At 34.4% G+C, this 24,151-nt stretch overlaps 1 protein-coding gene across 1 annotated transcript in view; it reads right to left on the reverse strand.

Moving 5' to 3' along the window:
- LOC128246159 (uncharacterized) overlaps nt 1-5,952 on the reverse strand; it is a 121,940-nt gene extending 115,988 nt beyond the window's left edge. The window contains exons 1-8 of the mRNA XM_052964349.1: nt 5,857-5,952; nt 4,630-4,731; nt 3,634-3,875; nt 2,958-3,126; nt 2,310-2,481; nt 1,864-1,961; nt 916-1,060; nt 747-829 (exon numbers count right to left, since the gene is read on the reverse strand). Coding sequence (XP_052820309.1) covers nt 747-829; nt 916-1,060; nt 1,864-1,961; nt 2,310-2,481; nt 2,958-3,126; nt 3,634-3,875; nt 4,630-4,731; nt 5,857-5,952 — 1,107 coding nt within the window. The remainder of the gene's footprint in view (nt 1-746; nt 830-915; nt 1,061-1,863; nt 1,962-2,309; nt 2,482-2,957; nt 3,127-3,633; nt 3,876-4,629; nt 4,732-5,856) is intronic.
- Between the last annotated feature and the right edge of the window lie 18,199 nt (nt 5,953-24,151).

Below are 24,151 nucleotides of genomic sequence, written 5' to 3' on the forward strand. Positions count from 1 at the left end.
CTGAACGTTAGTCAACGCACTTTCTTTCAGTTTAGAAAATTAGGATGATATTATCTGATTTGACTGAATTTTATAGTGATGCAATGGGCATTACAGGGACACGCACATAACCTAAGCATTAACAAAGACATTGTTTAAGGCACAAGGACACGGCAGACACCGAATCAGGAATAAACTACGTACAAACTGATTGTTATTTGTTTTGGTCATAGTCAACCAAAGTGTTTAATGATTGGCTCAAATATGTTAGTAATTGCAGTTTGATTAATAGGGCAAATACCTAAATTGTAATAAATCATTTTGCATTTTCACAAAAATATGTTCACCTAGCTAGACAGCAGATATAAGTTTTTTGTTATTAAGCTACCATATCATTCTGTTATACACACAATAATACAATGGAATTTACAGGGACAAGCCCAGTAGTGAAATATTCAAATATAAACCATGTTTAGAGGCACATGGTAAGGGCCCAAACGACATAACCGTACAGACACCACCAATTGACAACACCCATATCAAAATAGCTTTATAAATACATGGTGGATTCAGATGGTTATAAACCCTCAATGACGTTTAACGTTTAAGTCACGTCAAGCCATTATAAAAGTGTTATATAGATACAAACATCTAACGTAAAATTCCTCTTAATGAAACCAAATGATTTCAACCTAATTTTAATGGGTAAAACATTTCATTTCCTCCGTAATCAAATACATACATAACAATTGTAATAACATGGTCACCTGTAATCCGTTGTATTTGATAAGTTCTTTCAGTCGATCAACGATGAACAGATATCCATCTGCATCTAAATAGCCAAGGTCCCCTGCAAAACAAAGCAAAACAAATACTGATAAGAAATGCATCCACAGTGTAAAATATGACAGTTTACGGAAAGGCACTGCATTTTACCTGTTTTGAAATATCCTTTTAAATCCAAAGCATTTCGAGTTGCATCCTCGTCGTCCAGGTAACCAGGGGAAACCATTGGACCTCTAATGCGGATTTCGCCCGTTTTGTTTCGTGACAGTTCTTCTTCCGTTTCTGGATTAACTATCTAAACGTCAACAACATTGCAAGAACTTTATACTTGGCTGACTAACTCAAATGCATACACATTGATACCTTTTAGCTTTATAATGGTTTTGAAATTAATCATTTATAATTGTTAAAATCAATCTCCGTCTGCTGCCTTAAAAATGCAGAATTCAGAAGGGTACGACTCAGTAGGACTTCTCCGCCCCAATATACTAGAGGCTGCGCGTTTGCTTCGGGTATGGAATGAGACAGGTTCAAGTCCCGGCCGCGCCATACTGAACTAACGGAAAAATGGTACAAAGAGCTCTATTGCCTGACGCTCGACATTCAAAAGAAGTACGGGAACTTTGGAAAATTCGGTAATGGTATGACCAGAAATATATTGTTTCCATTGTATTGGTGCTGTATACTGGGCATATAAAAATGGTTGTATAATGCAGAGCCCTACAGCTGCCACTGGTTACCTTTAATTTGTGCAGTCAAAAACAATGTTGATTCTTTCAGTGTCAAGGTTAACTATACACAACAGAGGTTACAGGTAACATTTAAAGTATGGGAGCTGTTTGGCTCTGCATCATGCATCCGCGTGTCTTAGTGATAAATAACCAAGAGGTTATTTGGTTAGGAAATCGCAATCGGATATACTTGTAAGCTACTGTGTTTCTTCAACTATGTTTATATATATGCGAATGAGAATGGCAGTCTCTTTCATCTTCCGTCATTTGCCATATGTGCGTGTTTTTGTGTGCGTTTGTGTGTTTGTGACAGCACTCGCGTATGCGTATTTCCGAATACATTCGTGCATGCATGTACTCTGTTTACCTTTAAATCGACGCCTACCGGAGGTTTGCCATTGGAACCGAATCGGTGGTATAAGACTGAGTTACCAGAGTTGTGGCCCGTCTCCGACAGTCCGTAGGCTGTATGAGGACGATATGAAAACGAGATTAAACTGTAAGAACGACCATAGATATATAGTTATTACATATACATACTTGCAGAATGGCATGCGCTTTAGGCAAATATATGCGTGCATGAATAAGCATTCTTGTTAAACCGGTCCAATTGAATATCAGCATATGCTGTTAAACTTTTAAGATATATGTAACAAATCATGGATGTTTTTTTTTTTCTTCTAAACTTTATTTAAAGAAAAATAAAAAAATAGGGTAACAAGACAATATGACCTTCATGGAACAATTAAGTTCCTTATGTCCATTAACGAAAGGAAAATCTTGAATTTGTGTGGGCCAACATACATCACGTACACATTGCAACGAAATCCAGCTTAAACAGGTCCCTTAACTGCGTCTCAATGCTGACACCCATTGGAGCAGCTGCAGCAACTATGTAGCGAACGCTGCTGACGTCATACTTGAGGCGGTCAGGGAACTTCACAATGGATGCGGCCATGGCTGGTACGACGTGGATTATATTAGCCTAGATCAAGAATAAAGACACTAAAATTAAGATAAAACTTTGATTTAATAACATACCAAGGAAACTACATTTCAATTTAATGTCAATACCTCAGGTAACTACAGTTAAACATAATATCCATGTCTCATGGCAACTCTATGAACACAGAAAACTACAGTTAAACATATTATACATGTCACAGGATAACTCTAGTTACACATAAAACTACAGTTAAACATAATATACATGTCACAGGACAACTATAGTTACACAGGATTTTACAGTTAAACAGAATATAAATGTCACAGGACAACTCTAGTTACACAGGAAACTACGGTTAAATATAATAAATATGCCATAGTTAAACTCCCGTTACACGTGAAACTACAGTTAAACATAATACATATGTCACAGTAAAACTCCAGTTACACAGGAGACTCAAGTTAAACGTAGTACACAACATGTACATGCCGCAAGAAACTCCAGTTAAGCTGTACCTTGTATTTCTGAATATTCTTAAAATAACTGCTTGTATGCCACCTTTCCATGTGAACGAGCTTGACTCCATGACATAGGCCAACGCCAAGAGCGCCCACGAGGCCAAAATGGTGAAACGCCGGAAGTGCTAGCACAACCACGTCACCTGACCGTAGGTGCTGGTTATCCCTAAAAAATAAAAGACGGCAGTAACGAAATAGCGATGAGGATTTGTTTGTGTTTTTCTTGGGGGGCACCACTGAGATTGGAACCAGACAAACTTCGTCATTCATTGCTCATATAATACGCGTGCAAGCCGGTATGCAAATCGTACATGTTTTTGGCCGGATTTGACCTCCGTAAACCAAAAGTTCATGTACAATTTTAGATCGGCGCTTTCTATATATGAATAGTTTTGTAATGCGTACAAAAAAAATCTAAATGTGATAGGAAAGTATGTTTCATTACTATAACTACTGACAAATTTACAAATATTCGCTGAAACAAAGTATTTACATTTGCGCTCTGTCTATGGCAACATACCTTGAACAGTTTGTGGGATATAGAATAGTTTAAACATTGTACTCAACGACGGCAATGATTTCACAATTGCAATCACAATACCTCGACGGTTGCCTCATTTTGAAAACCAGACTTGTCTAGCTAAAATAAACCAATGACAAATAAAAACCTTACTGAATTTGTATCATGTTAGCAACAAGGTTCCTGTGCGTTAGTCTCACAAACTTTGGAAGCCCTGTTGTTCCACTCGACGAAAGTAAGAGAGCAGTAGACATTTTTGGGTCAACTTCCGGTTTCTCCTGCAGGGTTCCATGTTTCAACAGAGAGTCAAAATCGACGTATCCGTCACATTCTTTACCAAGCACTATGAGCTTCTCAAGAAACGTTTGTCTCGCAATTGATACAGTCGCACTGTTCTGAACATAAATTGGTTAACATGAACATGTTTCAATAATCGGTAAAAATATTTTTAAAGAATAAAACAGTATGGTAAGTGATAACAGAGTGTGTAAAATAAATCCTATTTTATGATCAGGTCATTAAACCATGTTAATTAATGGACACAACTGACGAGATTATAAACGCGCTTAGTGTACTCTTTCCCTTTATTTTGATAAAGCTCTTGTAAACGTTAACCTATTTATAACAAAGTACCACACTTGACAAATTACATTCATTTATCACTAACCATTAGATTGACTAAAGATGACACTCTTGTTGTAAGTTCAGGTATCGTGCAAAGAAATTTGACATTACATTTTCTTAATCTTCTTTCCAATTCAGCTGAAACAGATATGTTGCAATGAAACGAAAATACCCTTTTAACCACAGTTACATTTAAATGCCATAATACTGTTAGACATTTTATGTAACATGCTCGTAAGGAATTCAATTAAAAGTTGAAACGGGACAATTTTGTGACAATTAAATTTATATTCCCCATGTCTTTCTTATATAGGGAAGAAAACACTCAGAATGCTAAACTCAGTCTAGCAATTTATATGGCAGTTTAATGGTTGAAATCATCGTTGAAATATTGCTTATAATTATAAGGACACACTTACAATCAGTATATAACGGCGATGCGGTATGAAATGTTCCGCCAAGTAAATTGACGGCAAACCAAAGGAGTGGGTATTCAATCGTATTAAACGTTAATGCACACAGTACATCGCCTTGACGAAAGCCAAGACTGTACAGTCCGGCTGCTATTTGCTCAATACGACTAGCGCTCTGCTTGTACGTAAGTTGGCGCTCAGATACTGGATCAACCTAGATCGGAATAAATATAAGGAAGTAATAGGTCAATATAATTTAGGTGTTCGCATTTTTTGTGTGGGACAATGACAATCCAGGATTTTTCAAATTTTCTGTTTATATTGTTAGTAGATCGTGCACAAGCAAATATCTAATCAAGACGCCAATGCGGCACTGCATTAAAGCCGGACTTTTGTATTTGATAATGCAAGTTTGCAAACCAAAGACAATTAACCAAGAAAACCCATTTACATACTTATCAGGGATATCGTTCATACAAACAACCTGATCAATTTTCTCGAAGATCGATATAAACTATTTAATTTGTAAGAGTAAAAATGAACATTTTATAAACATATCAGATTTTCCTGAAAGAATAGACACTGATACCAAATTTGTGAATCTAGTAGACACCCAAAAGAAGCAAATATACAGATCCTGAAAATACAATCATTGACTGTGGTGGTGACAGTTCAATGATGTATGTGCGCCACACTGAAAGCATGTGTGCGTGAGTGTACTTCAGTGTATGTGTGTGTATGCATGTTTACTAACCAAATGCCATAATATTTAAAGAATTATTTTTTAAATGTCCTGCAGATAAAAACTGTATCGTTTGCTGAAATTATATTAAACTTGAATGTGATTAAGAAATCCTGCAGAAATCAAACTGTAAAAGTTTCAATATTTTTTTTAATAATGACATGGGAAATTTTCCTGAAATTTGACCTAGTGACCAAGTTTTTGATCTAAGGTGATAAATTTTCAAAACTTTAATTTTCAAAATTTATAAGATAAGACCTAGTGACCAGAGGCGACAAATATTTACACATGTTCAAGACACCATATAGACACGTATTCGGACAAAGATTGATAACAATTAGATCAAAAAGTATTGTACTTGTTGAAAACTGAGGCTTAAATGAGTGTAAAGTGTCAATTGACTCTTTATCGCAGAAATTAACTGTAACATATACATAGACATATTATTTAATTTTAATCGTAATATATTGCAATTTGATTCAGTTGACGATTTGGGTTCACTTATAACTTTTTATTTGAGTGTGTGTATCTCTATTTATTAAAAAGTTTAAAAAATCCTAATTCAATATGAGTTAGATTTGATAAATGCATACTTACCAAAGCAACAGTATCCCCAAATCTTTTCATTCGGTCAATCACAAACTGACCAAAATTAACTTCGGGAACCACAAAACTATCTTGTCCCGTTTTCATTTTATTACACTTTAACCAAAGCCCCGCTATCTCAGAAAGCTTAATGCTCATATATCTCAATGTATTACAACTAAATAAGCGATAATGATACAGAGAACACCTATATAGTGGATATACGCGCTAGATAAGAGATTTGACCTAGAACGGAGGATACAGGTACATAATCATGAAGGCCATTGAGGGGTATATCTCAAACAACGAAATATGCCTTTTTCATTTATTAATTAGCATATTAAAAAAATCCAGAAATAAATGTCCCTTAAATAGAAGTTGATATCATATCGATAAGCACTTGTTTTGTTTTTATCTCACTTGTGTAAAAGACGTACAATTAGTTTCCAGAAATACCTTAAAATAAATTTGCATCTTTGAAAGAAACGAGCGAAACATGCATTATGTATTGGTGGAATAATACCCGTATTGCAACCACTGGAATTCCAAACAATTTTCGAAATATTTAAGCAGATTTTATCATGATTTCTAAAACTACTAAATTCGACATATGAACTATTATATTCGAAAAACGCTAACGACATTAAATTCTAAGTTCTGAAATTACTGCAGTGGACGGTTGGGAAGATGACGTTGAAGTTTGTCAAGTTGCCTAGAGAGTCCTCATTAGCATTATAAGTTTAGTATCCTCAAATTGCTTATATTGCTTTATATGACAGATTACACATAACTTTATTGATTGTTCGTTAAAAATACACATTCGACCTTCAATGTATTAAAGACCAGACAGTACGAACTGATCAATGTAACGATATCAGTAACTATTAATCGTTTCAAGTAAATACATATCCAAATAGTATTGGTATGATTGAAGCGAAGTGTCAAAAACATCTGGGCATGATTCTTACATGGTACGAAACGTCGAAGTTTCTACCACAAATAAATTATAGGTGTACACGATTTTCAGCTCAAAACCAGGTACAAATTATTGCCCTTTATTCATGAAGTCCATTATCATCAATTTGAATTTGTAAACATAACTGCTGATGTATAGCTTTTCGTCCATGGGATTGAACTAAATTATAGGAAAATCAGGCAGTTGTCAAAAAGGTAGTATCCTTTGACCCTTACGTTCACTGCGAGACCGTGGTTAATACTCAGTATAGTGGGAAAGATTTAGCACAGTATCACTATGAACGATTGAACTGCCACATAATTTCAGACAAAATCTGTGCTTCACCATGGTTGTTTATTCAGTTAGAAAAAGAAAGAAATAGTCGAGTGTTATCCAAGAATGTTTGTATTAATTATTAGGTAAGACTTCATTTTGTAATGTCAATAATTGCTATTTTGTATAAAACATGACTCTCTTCAATGTTTGTTTACCTTTTTGTGGATAAATTTGGTATACATAAAGTACATTGTATGTGCAAACCTCCTGTTATACAGTGATCAAAGGGAAATATTATATTTAACTTATTCTGTCGCCAATGTGTTATGTCCTCTAGGCCAATCGAAATGCCAAGAAACGGACAGACAACGAAACATGTGGATACTACTGTGAGCACACGTCCATATTTTGTGACTTGTGAATTATGTGGTCCGGAAGCGTATTAAAAACTAGTTACACTTCAGGAACAGTAGCACTGTATGAACCTTAGTCATCTATGACGAAACGGGTTTATGAATGTCGTGTTCGGGGTATGCCAGTATAATAGTTTTGTCAACTGAGACGTAATGAATACTTCTTCAAATACGTAAAGAAATGTATTATCAAAATATTTGTAATTGTCGAAAAACTCTTAAATTGGCAAATATAAAAATAAATTTAATTCGAAAGAAAAAGAAACTCTAGCAAACCTGAACAAAATCAAAACTTAAGCAATTCTGGAAAAGTCAATGTAAAACATCCCCCATTTCTTGGAATCTAAATGTGTCGGATTTATACGATCATTTCAAAACACTATATAGTACTTATACTGATGATAATGATAACCCAAAATTAAGAGCAAATATAAGCGGTGATTATATTGATAAAGAAAGTACATTAGCAGAGATAAGGGAATCGGTATATTCCTTAAACAACCATAAAAATAGCGGTTTAGATGGAATAGTCGCAGAAATTGATAAAACTCTATTTACCGATATATCACCGTCCCTTTCACAACTATTCAATCGTATCTTTTCTACAGGAGAATATCAAAAATCCTTTAGGAAAGGCGTTTTAGTCCCTTTTGTATAAAGGGGCAATGTGGACGATCCAAGGAACTATAGATGCATAACTCATTAATTTTCTTCCGAAGATTTCCCCTCAAATATTGCTTAATAGACTGACAAGTGGAGCTATTCTAATCATAAAATTATTGAACATTAGGTTGGCTTTAAAAAAAGAAAGTCAACGATTGATTGCGTATATATATATATATATATATATATATATATATATATATATATTTCATTCAATTATAGCAAAAACCCTTTCCTTCAATTTATAATTGAATTGTTGTTTTATTGCTTATGAAAAGCTTTTCGATAAAATTACAAGTTCCCATCTATTTTATAGGCATGTGTACGATATAAAGCTTTACACGGTTTGTTGTTGGTTTATAATCAACTAAACCTTAATATCAAAGAAAATGCAACTCTTTTTGAGAGTCCCATTGAATCAATTTTTAGAGTGCCACTCTTATTCAAAATCAATACATACACATGTATAACAAACATAAATTTTGAGTGATAAACCAGTACTACTTACTAAATAATGCATTCATGGAACATATTAACTACTGATAACAAGATTGTATCCGTGTATTTAATAGCTGAAAATGCAAAAAAAAAAAACTAAATTAATGGTGAATGTTAAAAGATTTACTGTGATCTTCTATCGTCTCATTAGGTAGAAATACTGTTTTCTGCACCTTTCCTTCAAACTGAACAGGTTATCATTCATAAGAACCATTGTTTTCGACATTTATTCATCCTTTTTGATATATTAAAACAAATGTATTACTTGCGGCAAATCTTATTCGGGAGTAAGAGTGCATCTTTATTTATGGATCAGAAATCATTGGATATCATTCAGCAAAAGACACTGAGTTAATTCAATGTAAATATATGAGAAAAAATCTTAAATACCAAAATAACCGCGTTATATGGGGACTATGTAAGTAGACACTCAATGGTCATTGAACGAAAGATAAGAATGCTTACAATGAACTGAATAAGGCATATTAGATAAGGAAACTATACGATGAAATAGGAATATTATGTTATGGATTTTAACTACGATCGAAAATTTAATAATGTTAGGAATAATTTTATACTAAAAAATCTACTTCTTTATTGACTATGTCTTTGCTCTTCAATATGGTTTGTATATTATTTTCATATATTATGCCTCATGGCTATGAATATTGTAACATTCAATGCTGAATAAGTTATATGTATGCATGCATAGTTATGTTATTTCATAATTACTCTTCATCTCGCGAAAACAATTCCCAAACAAAGCAATTGTCGTCCTTTTAAGCGGTTTTAATAATAATTGTATATCTCATCTTTGTTTTAAAGCGTGTATTATGGATAGTTGATTGTACAATTAACCACATTGTTATGAAAACTGTTATATTTGTTCAACTTTGAAATTAACATAATATCTTTAAACTGTATTACAATGGAAATTGGAATAACAAATACGTGTTTGGGTGGCTTCTTGAATAGCGGCGGTGGTTTACTCAACTTTGGCGCACAACGTCAAATACATTGTCCTCACGTTTTGGAACAAGGTATGATTCTAATAACAGGATAAGGAATCACGTGACTTCAACGGGGTTCTAACATGCCTCACCACGAGTCATAACCGATGTAAACAAACAAGAAAGTGACGTAAATTCGTAAATATCTGTTTTGATGGATACGATTTAAAATATTTCTTAGCCTATTAAAGACTATGCTATTTTCTGTTCCTACAAATGTAAAATAGTTTAGATTTGCTTGTTTTTTAACGATGCAATCGTTGGTCAAAATTACAACTCGAAATATTTTTTTTACAACGATGCAACGCTGTGTGCGCCATGAGTATTTGTTTTGTATACATTTCTTAGTAACTAGTATTATATGATAAGTCAGACATGGGTTTAAAGGTTATTTTTGTTAATTACTTTCATAAAACATATTGTTCGTAAAATATGGTTTAGCTTTTTCAATAAAAAGTAACGTTCAAGAAATGCTCTTGTAAACGTGAATTTTGTATATGCTGCTGTCAACGTGAACTTCTTCTCATCTCAATAAAGCTAACTATGTTTAATCGGTATCCAAACGTATCATAACATGCTTATATTGTTATATTTTATAGTTTGAATTACTCTCTCAGTTGTGACGATGTATACAACTCAAAAGAATTAATAAAACACGCCCAAAATGCAAAATTTCGGAAAATCTATTGTTAAAAGGTTTTTGAGGGGAGTGTGCTTTCTCAAACCATTCTGTCGACATTTTAAACCAAATAAACTTGGTTCTAATGGAGGGACGCAAGTAGGTTAAACCCCCTAAGTAACACCCCATCTAACGTCAAAACTTGGATCCGCCCCTGTGTCGTGCTGAGAGAGAGATCAAATAAAATGAAAGGAATAAGTATTGACACAGACTATAAGTACTTTGATACATTTCGTTTAAAAGAAATTAACGAAGACTTCGTCACCAATATCGATAGCTTAATTTCAACTTATTTATTTTATTTAAGAGATTACAACATATTATATAATAATATATCATTCATTATATGATAACATATTTTGTAACAATTTGACAAAAACGCATAATGAGATAGCATTGTACATTTTTATATAAGTTATTGTCATCGAGAAAATCAAAACAGTTATTGCGTTCATTAAGAATAAACGTTAATAATTCGCCTAAACAACTAAAAATAGTGAACCGGTGTCTAGCATTATATTGAAAAGTGTATACGGGGTTCAAACTGTATCGACGAGCGAGGCTTAAACATATGTAGTGATATTATGGAACTGCGACGATGCTTTAAAAGTTGTACTTTTTTGTTTCAATTTGTTTACTTTAAAACGTTCGATTGTTTATTTTGGCACATCGTTATTAGCGACTGTAAGCCCATGGTGGTTACTATCAGGTATATGATCATTCGCGTGAACGTGGTTGTTGATACTGTTTAAGTAGCGATATAGTTTTGTCTATATGGGGTATGTTATACAGATACGTTTATAACTTGTTTCAAGTGGTTCTAGCAGTCGACAGTTCGAAAACGAAAACTCAATAAAATGACAGTACGATTATGATTATGCAATGCCGAAAAATATCCAATTCGTTTGATATAATAATTTATATATCTTTATTTGTCAATCATTTCCTGTTGAAACCTGTTAAAATTAAAATACTCCCATTCCTGCGGGATAATTCAATTGATGCGTTTACATGACATCAAATATCCTCGGATATAAATTCACTAAATCAAAGTAAAACTACGCTCAACCCTAAAAAATTGAAACTACATGTATGCATATCTCGGTCGTCGCACTATTTGTGTATTATTACAATAGCTTGGGAAGTAGATGCGCTAACTACTGCTTCTAAGTTCAATACATACAAGTTATTGTATCTTCTTATTCAGACTCCGTGAGATCATTCTACTGGGATCCAGCTTCAAGATCAACAGTGAAAATACACAAGTGTAAAATAATAGCCAATATGAAATTTAAAGCTAAAGTAGTTGCTACCGTTATTTGCGTCACTTGTTTCCTTGCATTAATCATTAAATATGATAGCATAGTTGATCACTCACAAGTATTAATTAAAGATGTTACAAACTATGTTGTGCAAAAATCATTTTCGAAAACGGGAGTGATAGAAAAATCTGAACATGTGAATTTTACATATTCTACCGACGATGTTTACAAAGCTGCACAGGAAATACATGACGCTGCTTACCAGGTTACCAGCCAATCCGGATCATGCCAGAAAAAAGTTCCGCAAGTAATAGTTCTTGGCGTATGGAAATGTGGCACTCGAGAAATCACGGACTTCATGAGTATGCACCCGCATATTGTAATCAAAACAGATCCCTATGAACCAAATTACTTTCTCAGACAAAAACTTGATCCTGGTTACGAAGCCTATAGACAAATAATGCCGTGTAGGTTTTCCGATCAACTGACCTGGGTTAAAAATCCGTTCTATTTCACAAGATCTCACATATCAAAAGAAATACATAAATTCAACTCATCTTTGAAAATGATTGTGTTAGTTCGTGAGCCAGTGGAGCGACTTCTGTCTTCAGTTACGTTCTATTTTAGAGACAAATTGTTGAATCAGCGCTTCGAAAACAATATTTCGGCATATTTTCACTCGGAAGTGACTGCCAACGGAAGAGTTCACGTTGATTCGCAGCATGTTAAATGTTCCCAGTATGTTGATGGTTATAAGGAATATATGCAAACTTTTAGAAAAGATCAATTTCTTTTTATCGACTCCAATGATTTCAAAAATGATCCAGTCACCATCTTACAGCAAATTGAATCATTTCTTGGTTTGAAACATTTCATCCAGAGGAATCACTTTGTGTATAACTATGATAAGCGATTTTACTGTATCCGTACTTTGACACAAAACAGTAACACAAATACTGCAGCCACATGCTATGGGAGTGAAAGAGGGAGGCAGATAAAGGAAACCAAGCTCCATCCAATAGATGATGAAATAAGAGTTCTGAAAAAGTATTTTCAACCATACAACGAAGAGCTCTTTAAACTCCTTAATCGTAAGATGGACTGGTAGCATGCTAAAAGAATGTTATATATCATTCATCCCGCAACATATCAGGGGATCCTAGCACGTGTGTATGGTATGAAACTTTAGCCGGCTGGATGTCGAGACTTACAAATATACCTTTAGCATGCATATAGTGTGCTTACGTGTCGTTATATAGGAACAACTGCAAGGTATTGGTTTTGATTTGTTTATAAAAACTGTATTACTATATGGTTCGAATATGCTTCGTACTCTTTCATTGTTAAACGTATTAACGTTTGCTTCTCTTAGTAGAAGTATGATTGATGGTAAGGTATGTGTTCAAATAGTAAACAACCTCTAGCATATGTTGATGTTTTCTGATACAGCATTGTAGTATATTATATGTTCAAGTCGCGCAGGCAACGTATGATTACGTGACTATTATGTACATTGTTTATTGACTATACATAGAAATCGTACACTATTTGCATATTTCACAATTGTAATATAGTGTTTTCTTTCTATTTTAAACATAATTTATTCTGTGTTCATTTTAAATACCTACTTTTTCGATGTGTTAAGACTTTTATCACATTGATTACCTTATATATTTGCTTCATATTTAATATTTGTTTTATATTTAATCATTTAACAATAGTTTATATACATCCTTTTCTATTTGTGTATGTGAATTCATCAATTTCTTGTGTATGTGTTTCCTCCATTATCTTATGTATCTTCCCATTTACATATCTTCATTCTTAGAGGGAATAAAGTATTGAAATGAATTGAATTGAATTGCCTAAAGAGGGTGTCTTATTTAGATGCGTTTAGAAATGTATTCAAGAGGTTCCAATAGTCTATAATTTATTTTGAATGAAGTTCACGCAGTTTATATAATCTACTTTATGGTTGTGTTTGACGAAACGCGGATTCATAGTATTTTTATAATGCTCTCCTGCAGTTTGCAATATTGCCTTATTTGCAGTCGATTAATCTATATTTAAGTGAAATGCTTACACTATGATATATTAACAGTAACGAGCAACAGTGTGCGAAACATAAGTAACATTGAATCAAAAGAAAAAAGATGCTGACAATAAAAAACAACTTTACTGAACTATCTCCCTTACAGTAGCAATACAATAACAATAACCAATGAATATGTACATTACTGCATTGGAGAATCTCGAGTCTATCTTGTTAAATATTTTCTATAAAAAAAACGAATAAAATGAGAATTTTTACAAATTATGTCAACTTTAGTTTACTTGACACAAAAATGGAGTGTCTATATGGCATCAACAATTTCTATACCTTTACTTTGAGCCACACACGTTTAAAGAACCAACATTAAAATCGAAAGCTTAATTAGAAAAGTCATTTAACAAACTAATCGATTCGTAATGGGAATTGATCAAATATTGGAATTGTTCAATGCAAATACTAACACTGTGAAGTTCCAAAAATGAGGACTGACGTGTTGCACAAGCGTGGAAGAATGCCATAGTGCACACAACCTCTATAATTCGGAGCTCCCAATCTGTGGGATCCCGTTAGTTTGAAACCAATTCCGGAACGGGGGAACCGTCGGGGTTCTTACCGGAAATAAATATTGATGTACAACTTTGGTGACCCCATTTGCTTGTGCTTGGATGAGCGCGGCGTCATCATCTTGTTTCCCTTGTTAATGACTGGATGGACGATACAAAGATAGCTGGGGCAGTATGACAAAACCCTTGATAGCAAGGGCCGGTAGTACCAGTCCCTTTTGATCGAGGTCCAAATCGCTGTCCACGTCGTATGGTACCCGTATTGTCGGGAATTGATCAAATGTTAGTATTGTTCAATAGAGATATGGCCATAGTGAAGTTGCGAAGCACGGACGTGTTACAAAAAAAGTAAGAGAAGGCCACACTCCCCGAGCAACCCTAGAGCTTTGAGCTGCCCATATGTGGAGTCCCGTTAGTCCGAATCAATTCGTGTGCACGTGTGCGCGACGTCATCACCTTGTTTCCCCATTAGAAACCGGTGACCAAATATCATCCCGGGCACCCCGATCAGTGCATCGTGTAGGGTAGAGCTTCCCCTAAATGTAAAAATTGGTCCCAGCCGCGGCAAGTACAGGGATGCTGAGATATCTTCGACACCGCCCACCCCAGTTTTAGGCATTTTTCGCTGCATTTTTGAGTATAAAATAGCCTTTTTGGCGAATGGAAACGGTGACGCAATTACGTCAAAGATACGCCGACGTTAGCGTAATGTAGGAAATCGAGAGTGCTAAATTTCAAGACCAGTACCGTCCTCCTGTCATTTGTGGTTCCATAGATATCGTCGAGATTTGCGTCCCCTTACCAGGTAAACGGTTACGCAATTAAAAAATAGCGATTTAAACGCTAATTCAAAATATATAAAAAATATTTCAAAATTTCTTGGGAACTATCTGTAGGTGTGTAAAGATCACTGCGAATCATGTAAATAACTACACATGTTATTTTGGTGAACTGTTATAACACAACATTTATAACGTTAGTTGCTCTCAGGTCAAACGTTTAAAATATGCAGTATATAATTCACGTGTATGCGGGGCGGACCCTCGGACATACTGCGTTGCCGGTAACTCTCGTTACAAACTTCCGCACGTGCCATCGGGTCGGATAATTCAATTCTCCTACACCCCATAAAAGATGCTCATATGTGTTTAATAGCTGCCAATATTTATGATCATGTTTATAATTTCTACATTAGACATATGTACGAATGAATTTGTAATCTACATGTAATGCTATCAGGAACGACGGCTAATCACGTGCGGCTATGATTCTGCCTACGGATCGTCCGTTCGTCCTGATGCGTTACGGAGGGAGATGTCAGACGGTGTATGGGATGAGCGTCCGCGACCAGTTCATCCGTTGGGACGATGACGACGGAAGTAACGCTGACTCTGCCTTCGGGATGCACCCTGACGATACGGGAAACGGCGAAAACCACGAGCTACACTTTTGTTATTATCAGTCGTCAGAGCATGGTGGCATTATAGGGTAGTGCCTGCTGACTGGGACCGTATTCATAAAAATGTACAACTGTGAAAACCTATTATGAATATCTTAAAAATATGCTTATTTCATTATAACACTTTTTCCTGCTGAATTTCGTATTCTTAAAAACAGTGTTAATTAAAATCGATAAAATTAAATATAAATATCTGAATTTGTTTGACTCCTGTTTTTTTTAGGTTTGACATACATTAAAGGTCAAGGTTGTATAGGCTCTGAAATTGTCATTTCAGTCAAATATATTACGATCTACAATTATGCTATCGTATGCACCTTTATGGTCACTTGATACAAATGCGTTTTACATCACCAATATTTCGGGTCACTTGATTCACAAGAAAATGACGTTAAATAGATGTGTACCAAGTGATTCACAATTAGATGATGAGGGCACATATATTTCACGTGTTTAAATATCTTCAACACAACTCACCTGATACACAATACGACTTGCTATATTTGTGATTTACAATTATTTTACAAAGTATACTCAATTGAAAATTGATGTATACAGTGGCTGACCATGATTGTGTCATCAGAATTGCTGCCATAACAAGCACCTGTTTTGAAACACGGAACTTCAGTTCAGCTGTACGAACAAACAAAATATATTATAACTGGTTAATATTTGGTAATAATTATGGCCTCTACTGACCATCGTGGAACATAGACAAACCGGCTTTGGATAGAGTGCATTCGAAGATCATACAAAATATTTCTGAATTTCTTCAATGAGGTGTTGTTGTAATGTAATCATAACTTTCTTCTTTTCAAGTTTTATTTCGATTATGCGCCACACATTTCCGATTTCAGAGCATACAGGAAATGCTGTTTTCATATTTTCATTGAACAGGCCAAATGTTATTGTTTAGGCAGTCTATATACTTACATAAGTCTACATTTCCCTCAATAGTTTCCAAATTTTTTACACCATTGTAAGTCACACAACCCCAAAACACAGCTGACAAACAGCTGCCTATACGCTAACAAAGGCACCTCCAGACGTGACGTAATAAAAAAATTGTGCACCTAGTGATGTGCAGATTTGATGACTATGGAATGAGTGTTGTCACTTGATAAACATACACGTGTGTAAAGGGATGCCTAGGGTAGCTAAGCCTATTGTTGGACCTTATGAATCCAATGTATATAAAGCAACAAAAGTGATATTTTTTTTCGTTCTGACATGGGAGCGTGTAATTCTTACCAGAGCGAGAATGGAAACTGCCGGATGTGAAAATGTCTCAAACAATTATTCACGGAAATATAATTGTATAACGCACAAATCAGTTTTTTTTTAGGAAAAACATGTATTAGTTATCAAATGTCATTTCGATTGTTTGGTGAAGTAAATAGTTTAAATCATATATGATCATACGATTTGGGTCTTTTTGATTGTTCAAACATTTATTTTTAAAGGTTAAATCAACCCAATGTACATGTGTTAAATGAATAAAACAAACGAAGATAGATTGCAAAACGGTTATATCTCTTGACCTTTGAAGATATATCGTTGGGACTAGTAGGAGCTGTTTAAGAAAATACCGTTAAACCATAACAGGTAATAAAAATATCAACCCTAATTGCCACAGGTAACTAATTTAGATCACTACAATCCTAGTTTTCAATATAGTTTCTTTAAACTTTAAAACAAACAGTTGAGGCATATTCGAAATAATACTAAATAAAGAACCTCAACAGCAACTTCTAGGTATATTGTGGTGGAAAACCACGTTTTCCATATAGAAACTTTAAACTTGCATTGGCTTTCTTGGTAACAGACATAACAATAACATCAAATTATAAACTCCTATCAATGGCTGCACTTAAGTATTTAGCCGAATCATTGGCCTCAGAAGGATGACATTCACAAGTCACGTTAAAAATACTTCGAGATTAAGCCTATGTTTGGACCAAAATAATAGATAGTTTCTGTAAACCAATGTGTAATGATAGTTTTTTGCAGATGAGCCACTAACAATTTCAAGCTTAGAGCTAAGGATAGACTCTTTCTCATTTGTATGTTGCCGCCGATGACGAAAATGGCAGAATCATCTGTATATAAGAGCGACTTATGCCTAACAACAGCGGCATGTCATTCACATATATTAAAAAGTACGCATGTGTCTAAAAGTTTATACAAGATGCTAGATACACAATTCTTTCTTTAAGGTCGGGCATATGCTAACAAGAAACATAAGCTCAGTGAGCTCAATGAGCTTTTTTCCAACATGAATAACACACCTACATACAACATAAAAAGCAATAATAATAACCCTTGTTATTCAATTTGTTCAGTTTTATTCATATTCAAAATGCCCATTGAAATCTGTTCTAGAATCTTGTCCAGTGGGTGTAGGAAATGCCACTGAAAACAAAACTCCTTTTCCGTGGAGACCAAGGATAACAAATATCCAGTCAGTCACACCTTATATTCTCAAATTCTTTTATTGTTTAATTTATAAAATGGTATCTGCACATTGAGCATTTACAGGTGCAGATCAGCTTTCTAAATTCGAGGTAGTTTTAAGAGCGCCTTATTTCCTTTTGGAGGCTATAGTTATCACAGTATCACGCTGTACGTTTGAACTGCCACACAATTTTAGTAAACTTGCTGTGCTTCACTCTGGTAATATATATGGCCAGATAAAGAAATTATTGCTTCAGTGTTTTTGACGAATGTTGGTATTATTAGGTCTACTTTATTTAATTTGCTATTTTGTCATGCCAATATTTGACGTTTTGTTTAAATACATTACTGTCTTTGTTTGGCTACTGAGCTTGTTTATGTAGTTTTTCACATAAATATATCATTATGATGCTTTTACACATTATTTGTTGTACATACAGTACATTTTGTATGCTTATTCAAGGGGTACAGCCTCTAACCAATTTTGAATCCAATATACGAATATACAATTTAATATCAATATTGAAACAAAATAACGAAATACTGCTTGCTGTTCATTTTGTTGTTTTTAAAATGTCTGGTCATTTCCCACATTGATCAGTTTATAGAACAGAACAGAATAGAAAATTTATTTTGACTTAAGCATATAAACATCGTCACATTACACAACATACACAATACGCATACACATACAAATAAACAGTAAATAGGGGATGTTAAATGAATAAATTCAATTTCTATATATGGTGATAGAGAAAAAAACAAAAAACAACAACAACAGCTTTCATCTCGCCTATAGATACCTGTGAGAGTGTTCACTCTCTACCCTCCATAGAGGAACGTTTAGACAAATGTTATGCAATGATACTTTAAAAGAATACAGTGGTTTGATAACGATGCTAAATAGTTATAAGCACAAAAATAACAGTACAAATACAACTAATCTTAAGACATATACAAAACACATGGAATAACATCCAGTACAAGGATATAAATATTTCTAGAAAAAGCATATATGTATTAAAACATCATCATATCTTTCTTTGGAAGCTTTTAAACAATAAATCGAAAGTTTAACCAGAAGAGATTTATCATCTGTTTGCAGTAGAGTAATATTTTTCCATACTAGGATGTCTTGAATAGTAATTTGGCAATACCTACTACGAATATCAGCATATGGACAGTGGACATCTTAAAACAAAATGGTACTCGTCTTCTATATCATTAAGGTTGCAATAGGTACATTTTCTATCATGACTTGCAATACCATGTTTGTTTATACATATGCTTAGCGGCGAAAATAAATGAGTAGCCAAGTCATGGCAGGGTCCAGGATATTTTTAATTTAAGGAATGTGGCATAATTATTATTTATGTTATTAAATTTATGAAGAAATAATATAAAAATAAACAATATGCATTAATTATATAATGGAAGAGAAAGCGTAGCGACGGAATAAAAATGTAAAGAAAATGTAGCTAACGACCATATATTGTGCATATTAAACTATATTAACACCTCAACTTCCATTCCTTAAATGAACTGCCTTTCGGCAATTGCGTTTATCAATCGATGAACGCAACATCTTCGGATATGTTCGGATCGCAATTCATCGCATAACGATATACATGGAAACTATTGATCTGGTTTTTGTTTGTATTGTGTCAGCAGGTCCCGTAAAATATATATTAACACTTTAGAAAGTGTAAATTTACTGTATTTTAAATGTATTTGTGCCATAACTGTTTCAATTTTACGTTTAAAAGTGATTTTTAAGTGGTTGCTCTTTTCTCGCGTTATTGTGACGTCATTTAAAAACATGTTTCCGGTACTCCACACACTTTGACCAGCCCAATTGCGTTCATACCCCGATAATGCCATCAACCCCGCAATTCATTCCTTAATTAACTACGAGAACATACATCTAATTGTTTTAGATTGTGATGAGTGTTCACCAAAAGTTCAGGCACTTGAAACAAGTTTAATTAAAAGCCGCGATGAAGGCAAACGTAATTACTTTGTATTCATGAGTGAAAAACCCAATCAAAGTGTCATACAGTTAACAGTTACGTATCATATTTAACTTATTCGGTCGCCATTGTGATGTCTTTTATGCCATTCAGGTAGCGTCATCCATGTAGGAGGTGAGATAATCCTTTTTGCCACAATCTTGCAATCACTCCATATTGAATTAAAATGGCTTAAGTAAGGGGGGCATTAAAATTAATACTTTATACTGTTTACGTGTTCATCATTTTTCAAAAATTCTGCGGATCCAGGAGGTGGGGGGCATACATCCCCCTTAAATTGGCCAATGACACTTTTAATTTCAATAAAGGAGAAAAATAATAAAATACACCCAAAATGCACCAATTCAGACTAGAGATGGTTAATCTGTTCTTGGGAAAATCCCCCTGCCAACACTTAAACCAAATAAATTTCGGTTCGGAGGGAGGGGCGCGAGTCAACAGGCTGCATCCCCTAAGTTCCGACCCCTCTAAGGTCGGATCCTGGACCCGCCCCTGATTCAATTATGTAAATCCAAGCGATTGGACGCCAAGTAACGGACAGGCAAACAAAAGTTTGAATATTAACGTAATAACATGTCATACAAATTGTGACTTATGAATTATGTGGCTCTGTAGAGGCGTATTAAAAACTATTTATACTTGTAAAAAGTAAAATTGTATGAATCCTAGTTATCCATGCCGAAACGTGTTTATGAATCTCGTGTTCGGGGTATGACAGTATAACAGTATTGTCAACTGATATGTTATAGATATCTTTTTTTCAAACATGTAAAGAAATGTATTTTTAAAATGTTTGTTAATGTCGAATAACTCTTTAATTGCATATTAACGTGAAAAGTTCACGAATGCTGTATAATTTGTTTTATTCAAGCAGTAAGACAGAACCTCCGCCCAACCCGAAATTATTTTACACTAACTCACACTAAATAAGGAACAACAGGTGAGAGATATATTCATTAATCAATATATTGTTACAGGTAAAATACGGAAGCTGATAGAAATATCTTTTATTGAACATGTGCATGCTTTTGTTAATGAGTATACTCCTTACACATTATAACCCTAAGTGAAAACTGTCATATAAGACCATTGGAATATACATTTTTTATGGGACTAAAGTCTGCACTTGTCAGCCACAAGTTCATTCGGCTAAGTCCTCGTGAGTGTTTGTTATGTATCAAGACGTTTTAGCCTGCATTGCAGACCTTTGAAAACAGACATTATTCTTTGCAAAGAAATATGAAGTTGGAGCAAGTCGTTTTGAATCGCCCTTCTTTGTAGAATCGCAAGATATATGTTTTCAAATATGGACCAGTGCAGCCACCTATATTCCACAATACTGCCATGATGGGTGGTGCATCTTATCACTCCTCAGTGACAAACTGCCAGAGTTGTGTCAAGAATTGAATCAATCTTGTCAACAAGGGTTATTAAGGTGCATTTTTACTCGGTGTATATGTATCTTTTCTTCTGAGATATTGATTTAACAAATGAAATATTCTAAAACGAACACAATTATATGTTTTTTTCTTGTTTTTTCAAGAATGAGTGAAATTTTAATTTCGGATCTGTTATGTTTAGTAGTATTTGAATAAATTATTCCTTGTGGGAAGAATAAAAGGGTAGGAGAGAGGGAGGAGGAAGGGAATTCCCGCAGGTCAGTGACAGGAGGTTGAAAGAGGCAGTCAGTTCCCTTTAAATTACACACACTCATAATCCGTTTTTGGCAAATGAAGGTTTGAACATGTTTGAAGATAGTGTAGGTTGTCCTAAAAACATATAAGTTATCCAACAGCGTACAGTGTCCTCGTACTGACAATAAGTACAATCGCTAATATACTGTTAAAATAAATACTGATACGGGTACATGGGGTTGGTTTAAATGCAAACGCCGCAGTATTGCATGATTGGCAACGCGAATGAGTGATCTAGGGGAAATCCTACGAGACAGCCGTAGAGATTAATTGACTAATTATCCTTTGGTCAATAAAGCCATTGTATTACTTTTTTTAACTACAACATAGACCAAACTGAACCAGCATTTTTGTCACAAATGCGGGGACATTGGAGACAAGTTTCACTTCTTCGTTCAGTCCTTTGAGAAGCACGCTGTGGGGCGATCTACACTATATATTTTAACACCCTTTGAGATCTTACAGTTTAAATGGAAACTGCTACAATACCGGCTACATGTATAATAGTAATTTTAAGGCAGAATATTATTATCAGGGTGCGTATATATATATATATATAATGATATTATCCGATTAACGTTACACGAGGGTCCAACGCCGATGGAGGAACTTCCGGCTCTCGTTTAAAACATAAGCTACCATCCCCAAACTCCATATCGTGAATGGTATATGTATATCTTATATTTTGAAAATGAAATGCCTTAAAGACGTAGATGCAACGAGTGCAAAAGCACTGATGTGGCGATATAAACTATTTATCAAACTGATTATTGAAATTGTAAAGCAAAACATACGTTTAATTTGTATTGATGAAAAGGGTTAGGAAAGAAATGGTTATTATAAATATGTATATATCGAATTAGAGGTAAAATAAATTAACAGGGTTTCGAGAAATCATACATGAATCTGATAATTTAGGTGAGCATCAGTCTAAAACTCGACTGGACCTTAATGAAGTCTAAAAACTGTTTACTACATCGTAAATAGAATGGACATACTCCTGTACTTACACACAGATTTAGTGTTGCGGACAAGGTATATTCCGTGTGGAAAATGTTCCGAAGATACAAGTGACATGATTGGATCTTCAGATGTATAAACAACCAGATCTTTACTTCGTGCTCTGGTGTTGGAATTGCTATCAGCGTTGACATTAAATCAAGTTAGGAAAGCAAATATTGCGTGTATATACAAAATTTCAATATCTTGAAATGCGGCTCATCGGTATCCCTTCACATATTGTCCACTGACCACCCATTTCTTAGGCCGATTAACAACTATATTATAACCTACAATCCCCTAATAATAGAGGGGATGCGAAACACAACATATACAAGTATACCTCGCGTTTCGCAACCTATCGTATGTCATGCATTCTCCAGATGTGCAAACTAGTGACCAAACTCTTTATTCACTTACTTTTCAGGACTTAAGTTTATTCACGAGATGTCAAAAAGGGAAAATATGACGTTACGCTTGGACATAGAAACTAGTTATGGAATTAATGGTTACGATGTTTACTCTGGTTTCTTCATCTCATCCCCAGATCGCTACGAGTTCCACGTCTCTGAGAGAATCGACTTGTTAAACAGTAAGTTAAATACTGATAGAGTTGTTAAAAGGCATGACAGAAACGATGTCTTTGTTTTCGTGTGCCAACCATGTATGCGCCAGCTTTCGATTTATATATAAGAAAAGGCTTAATGTTAAACCAGTTAAAAATATCATGTTATTAAGCAATTTTAATTCCACTGATCGATATCTCTAAACCGACGTAAAGCATATAATATATGAATCTTTGACTATTTATAGCTGCTATATACCAAACTGATACAACAATAGATAACAGTCAAGCCCTAAGTTGTCAAACAATCTTTAGTCCCTGATATCATAATTAAGTAAAGTTAATTATTTATGTTTTCCAATAATTTGTATAGTATACTCATTTTGAAGTTTTCTGAGACAGTAACATAAAATTATCATACTTTTCATTACAAAAAATAATTTTATTCAGTAAAACATGATAACAGAAAGAGAAGTTGGATAAAAGAAGAAATTATTTTTTATCGTTTAAGTTTACGATAAATCGAGAAATTTGGGTCTGAAGCAATGCAATAACGATGACAAATGGAAAACAATAACAGTCTTACAGAAGCCAACAAAACAAAGAGAAACCAACACTAACTCAGGGTCCCTACTCGCCGACCGTTCTCGACTTATTATCAGGATATAAAACAAATCATGTAATCATTGATGATTAGTTTTAGTGGAAAGTGAGTAAAGCTTGTCACTAATAGG

Source organism: Mya arenaria, chromosome 9 (assembly GCF_026914265.1).
Source record: "Mya arenaria isolate MELC-2E11 chromosome 9, ASM2691426v1".
Lineage (NCBI taxonomy): Eukaryota > Metazoa > Mollusca > Bivalvia > Myida > Myidae > Mya > Mya arenaria.